Source organism: Odocoileus virginianus, chromosome 13 (assembly GCF_023699985.2).
Source record: "Odocoileus virginianus isolate 20LAN1187 ecotype Illinois chromosome 13, Ovbor_1.2, whole genome shotgun sequence".
Lineage (NCBI taxonomy): Eukaryota > Metazoa > Chordata > Mammalia > Artiodactyla > Cervidae > Odocoileus > Odocoileus virginianus.
This window is the reverse complement of record NC_069686.1, coordinates 67,723,032-67,729,031: the sequence shown is the minus strand read 5'-3', so window position 1 is coordinate 67,729,031 and position 6,000 is coordinate 67,723,032. Positions and strand designations below refer to the sequence as shown.

General features: G+C 48.9%; 1 protein-coding gene across 1 annotated transcript in view; it reads right to left on the bottom strand.

Moving 5' to 3' along the window:
- Nucleotides 1-4,939: 4,939 nt before the first annotated feature.
- Nucleotides 4,940-6,000, bottom strand: part of GYPC (glycophorin C (Gerbich blood group)) — a 44,945-nt gene continuing 43,884 nt past the window's right edge. Inside the window, exon 3 of the mRNA XM_020913548.2 lies at nucleotides 4,940-5,590. Coding sequence (XP_020769207.1) covers nucleotides 5,394-5,590 — 197 coding nt within the window. The 3' untranslated portion in view covers nucleotides 4,940-5,393. The remainder of the gene's footprint in view (nucleotides 5,591-6,000) is intronic.

Below are 6,000 nucleotides of genomic sequence, written 5' to 3'. Positions count from 1 at the left end.
AAGGTGGGTGGTGGCCCAATTCCTGGAAATCTTTGCCTCTTCCCCAAAACAGTTGGAATAATCCTCCTATTCATTAACCTATGAAATTACCCAGCCCATAAGAACTAACTACTCTATTTATGGGCGCTCACCTTCTAAGGAGGGGCTTCCCAGGTGGTGCTAGTGGTAAATAACCTGCCTGCCAATTCAGGAGACATGAGACATGGGTTTGACCTCTGGGTTGGGAGGATCCCCCGGAAGAGGGCATGGCAACCTAATCCAGTATTCTTGCCTGGAGAATCCCATGGACAGAGGAGCCTGGTGGGCTCTGGACCACTTGAGTCCATAGGGTCGCAGAAAGTCAGAAATGACTGAAGCAACTTAAAGCACACGCACACCTTTTAAGGTGGCCCATACTCCATGCAGTGGGTTTCTCCCAAGGCTGCTCTCACCTTTTGAGGTGGACAATATTGTGTCTACAGGACGTGTATTTCTCTAAATAAACCCACTTCTTGCCTATCACTTTGTCTCTCACTGAATTCTTTCTGTGATGAGTCATTAAGAACCTCAGCTTCATTAAGTTCTGAGACCAGGTGTGATCTCAGTTAAACCACTGTCTAGTGGTTCTAATCCCCATCTGGGTTGTGTGGCTTCATCATTGCTTCTGATTCTGGCTGGGCCTGGGGCCCATTGGGCTGGGGAGCAAGATGTGCTTCCATAAGGTTTTCCAGGACGCTAGGTAGGCCAGGAGGATGAGGTTGAGGGGAGGGGATTGAGGAAGTAAGGGGCCAGGAACCCAGGTCCGATGGGCCAGCTGGCGAAGTTGCAGTCAGTGAAGGCTTCCTGGGGCTGTGGAATGAGGGCTGATGCGCATTCCTCTTCCCCACAGGCACCAGCCCTCATGGAGACTCAGGGGCTCCTTGTTTCTCTGGAGCCTTTCTAAAGGAAGGCACTTCTCAGACCGAGCAGGATCCTGTGGGGCTCCTGAGCACAGAGGCCTTTCTGCGTCCCCTACTTCCTGTTTATAGGGAACACACTCCAGGCTCCATGACCTTCCCTGAGTTCCAAAAACAGGTTCAAACGGTTGCTGATCAGGGGAGGGAAGGGATGTGCAGACAAAGAGCAGCCAAGAGACAATCGTGCAGCCTTGGGGCAGGGTCCTGGTGCCACCTCACGGGATACACATAACAATATTTTTGAGCTCTTATGTAGAACTAAGACCCTCAACAAATGGAAGGTGAATTACTTGATGAAGCTTCTTCATTCTAGAGTGTAGGTCACAGTTTGATAACCGAGAGAACCACAGAAGCTCATCAAGACATCACCTGAGGCCAGATTAAGGAGTGCAGGCCCTGCACACACTCTGACCTTTATCAGCAAGTACTGTCTTGAATCATTTCTATAAAACTCCTCACTAAATCCCTCTGGATTGGGACACACAGTTTTCAAGGGCACGAGCATGCTGTGTCCCCCTTTGCCTGGCAAAACAATAAAACTATTCTTTTCTACTTCACCCAAATTTTGTCTCTGAGATTCAATTTGGCACTGGTGCACAGAGATAGGTCTTTGGCGTCACTTGTATGTGTGGGCTCTGGGCACTTTTTCTGTGCCCACTGGATGTGATCTGTGTTCACATTCCTTAAAGATGAGGCCATGTGCCCACATATTCTCAAAATCCTAAAGTGATGAGACAACAGGAAGGGATATAAGAAGTCACTTAGTGTTTCCTAGAAGTGTTCTAAGGAATTCTTGGTCCACAGTTTGCAAGAGGTGTTCTGGGAGGAAATGGGGTTTCTGGCCCTTTTGGGCAGTGCTGCCTGACTCTCCCCACCCGTCATGCATAGGCTGGAATACTGGAGATGACCGGAGGACTTGCACTAGTTTAGCTTTCTTAAAATAGACCATTTTCCAAACCTATCTGCACAGAACAGCTTTTCGGTTTGGGCTGTTTATAGCCACTTTGCCAAGGTGGTGTTTGGGACATGGATACAGCCAAACCCTTTATTATACAGAAGAGAGTGTGGAGGGCCAGTGAGCTTGGGTCACCCAGGGAAAAGCCCCAGTTTCGGATCAAGTCTCTCCCATCTCTGCTTCTTTCTGTTGTGACTCCAGCTTCCTTAGATGGTGGCCATTCCTGCCTGAGCCCAAAATTCCCCTAGGGAGAATCCTGCAAGTTCTTTTTGCTGACTCCCTATGCAGACCACTCAGCCTTAAGAAACTTGAGCCCTGGTGAGTTCCTGGTTGCCTGGGTTGCAGTCTTTTATCTTAGAGCTTCTAGTCTCTAAATGAGTGATCGCTGAGTTGCTGGGATTCTTAGAAAGACCCTCATGCAAGAGGATGGTTAGTAAGTTCACTTTAACTCATAGTTACTGCTGAGGAGTCACATCTACTTCTGCTTCATTGACTACCATAAAGCCTTTGACTGTGTGGATCACAAAAAACTATGGAAAATTCTTAAAGAGATGGGAATACCAGACCACCTTTACCTGTCTCCTGAGACATCTGTATGAAGGTCAAGAAGCAATAATTAGAACCAGACATGGGACAACTGACTGATTCAAAATTGGGAAAGGAGTACGTCAAGGCTGTATATTGTCACCCTGCTTATTTAACTTATATGCAGAGTACATCATGCTAAATGCCAGGCTGGATGAAGCACAAGCTGGGATCAGATCTCCAAGAGAAATATCAATGACCTCAGACACGCAGATGACATCACCCTTATGGCAGGAAGTGAAGAGGAACTAAACAGCCTCTTGATGAAGGTGAAAGGGGCGAGTAAAAAAGCTGGCTTAAAACTCAACATTCAAAAAACTAAGATCATGGCATCCGGTCCCATCACTTCATGGCAAATAGATGGGGAAACAGTGTAAACAGTGACAGACTTTACTTTCTTGGACTCCTAAATCACTGCAGATGGCGACTACAGCCATGAAATTAAAAGATGCTTGCTCTTTGGAAGAAAAGTTATGAGCCTAGACAGCATATTAAAAAGCAGAGCATTACTTTGCAAATGTCCATCTAGTCAAACTTATGGTTTTTCCCGTAGTCATGTATGGATGTGAGAGTTGGACCATAAAGAAAGCTGAGTACCAAAGAATTGATGTTTTTGAACTGTGGTTTTGGAGAAGACTCTTGAGTCCCTTGGACTGCAAGGAGAGCCAACCAGTCAATCCTAAAGGAAATCAATCATGGATATTCATTTGAAGGACTGATGCTGAAGCTGAAGCTCCAATACTTTGGTCACCAGATGTGAAGAGACTACTCAGTAGAAAAGCCCCTGATGCTGGAAAGATTAAGGGCATGAGAAGGGGACCACAGGGGAGGAGATGGCTGGATGGCATCACTGACTCAATGGACATGAGTTTGAGCAAGCTCCAGGAGATGGTGAAAGACAGGGAAGCCTGGTGTGCTGCAGTCTGTGGGGTCGCTAAGAGTCAGAAATGATTGAGCGACTGAATAACAACGCTTCTGAGGAACCATTGAGAAGTGATGTACTGAGGAACTTTCATTGACTGATACATACCCATAATATAAAATTAGTTCTGAGCACCCAACACAGTCGTTCCTGCTACTGACCCCAAGAGTCCACCAGGGAGGTCAAGTGAGCTGCTCGAGACCCAGGAAGAGAAGGGCCAGGTCCCAGACCCAGGGAGAGAAGGGCCAGGTCCCAGACCCAGGGAGAGGAGGGCCAGGTCCCAGACCCAGAGACGGGGCTCGGCCATCTGCACTTCAGCCACCGGGAGCCATCATCGTCAATTGTGGCCATGGGAAGGATGATGAGATACTGTGACTCATCATAAATATGTATTTGCTCATTCAAATAACCAAGATGTATTGCTCCTATATTTTGATCTTTGGCCACTGTTCCTGGCTTAGAGCTCCCTAAACCCTCAGAATTTCTTAAGTGTTGAGAATGATAAAGGTGTCTTTTGTTGTTTGAATAAGGTGATTTTTGGAAGGCCCTAAGGTTGTGGGCTGGTTCCCAGGGGGACCAACTATTCAATTAAAGGTTTGTAACTTTTAGTATCACCCCGTTGATTTCTGGAATGCAAATGGGTCTCGAGGTTGATGGTCAGTCATCTCTGATGGATTTTTAAAAATCTGTGGTCGATCGATCTTTTAAAATTGAAGTTTAGTTGATATACAATGTTTTGTTAATTTCTGCTGTACAGCAAAATGATTCAGTTATATATATATATATACATTCTTTTTCATATTCTTTTCCATTATGGTTTATCATAGGATATTGAATATAGCTCCCTGTGCTATAATGAGGATCTTGTTACTTATCCACCCTATATCATAGTTTGCAGTGTGGATTCAATAACCTTTTATAATAAATCAGTACTCTGAGTAAATCATGGGTAAACGGATTTTCCCAAGTTCTATGAGCCCTTCTATCACATTAATCGAACCCAGGGAGGGAGTAGTTGGCACCTCCAGTTTTAGCCAGTTGGTGGGAAGCACAGGTGACATCTGAGATGAGGGTGATCCTGTGGGACTGAGTCCTTTACCTGTGGAGTCTGATTCTGTCTCTGGGTAGACAGTGTCAGAATTGAGCTGAGTTGCCTGTTGCTGTGGGGAAGCCTTCCCACACATGTTGGAACTGGGCTTGGGAATGCTCTTCTGATGAGGTTCACCCATATTTTTAGTAGGTCCATGCTTTCTAATACCAGGCATTTGGGAACCAACGCTTCAGCCAGTGCCATCGGGGCTGGGACAATCTATTTCTAGAGGGACACTGCACCCCTATATGTGTTTCCTGAAGCTGTGCTCATGTGGGGAAGAGGCCAGCTGGTCACTGGTCCCTCCCTCCCTCATGGGGCCCAGAAGCCACCTCCATAGACCGTGTTCTCTGATAACCGCCCGGCGGAGCCCGGAGCTGCGTCCCAGCATCAGCTCACAGAGTTCATCAGAGAACACAACAATCACAGTCATGTCGTTTGACTCTGAATGCTCCGTTACATTTCAAATTTATTTCCAATCATCCAGAGCTGCATCTATGGGAGACAAAGGTGCCTTGGAGCTCTGGCACCTGCTGTTTCCCCCAAATGCCAAGGGCTGACGTTTGATGCCACTGTCCCCAGTCAGCATGATGACAACTCACTCCTTGCGCCCCCAGGCCACCACCCCACTCATACCCAGCGAGGACTTCCACCCCCACGCAGGTGTAACCTGTACAGCCCAGGAGGGCTCGGAGCTCCTCCCTCTGGCTGAGCGTCCCTGGGTCCTGGGAGAAGCCCCTCCAGCTGGATTCCTCCTTCGATCCCCACCCCACCCCGGGAGGCACCGAGTCCCGGGTGAGGTGCGTGTCTTGGGCTGTAGGGGCGCTGAGGGCTGCCCGGCGCTGCAGGTGACGGGCTCTTTCCTGGACGGGGAGGCAGGGGGGCGCAGAGTCCGGGTAACATCCTTCAAATGAAGTACTCCTTTTTGCTGCCGCCGCCGTCGTCCCGGACGGCCGGGTCGTCCTGCAGGGCCACGTCCGCGCTCTCGGCGAACTCCGTGCCCTTGGCCTCGTTGGTGTGGTACGTGCCTTTGTGCCGATAGAGGTAATGCAGCATCAGCAGCAGCAGGCCGACCAGCACGAAGGCCACGGCGGCGACCACGCCTGCGGACGGAAGCGCACAGCTCAGCGTGGGCAGGGGCGGGGCCGCGGGGCGTGCCAGGACAGGCGCGCTGCCGGCCGCCCAGCCCAGACAGGCTGCCGCCCCTGTGCCCGGGTAAGCGGCCCCCGGCCTCCCCGCTCCCTCCACGCAGCAGCCTCAGACTGAGGCTGGAGTCAGCTCAGAACGGACCCTGTTCTGAGGCCCTCCTGGTCCACCAAGGAGGGCAGACCTCCAAGCATCATCCACAGAACTCAACTCATGTTTTTGCCTAAAACTTAGAAGTTCATGGGACTTGAAACTTTTATTTTTTTAACAGATAAATACGTTTAATTCCAAAGAGTTAGGTGTTTTACATATAGATATTAAAAGAGTGAAAAAATTTATTTTATAAAGCCACACTCCTTTTGTAAGA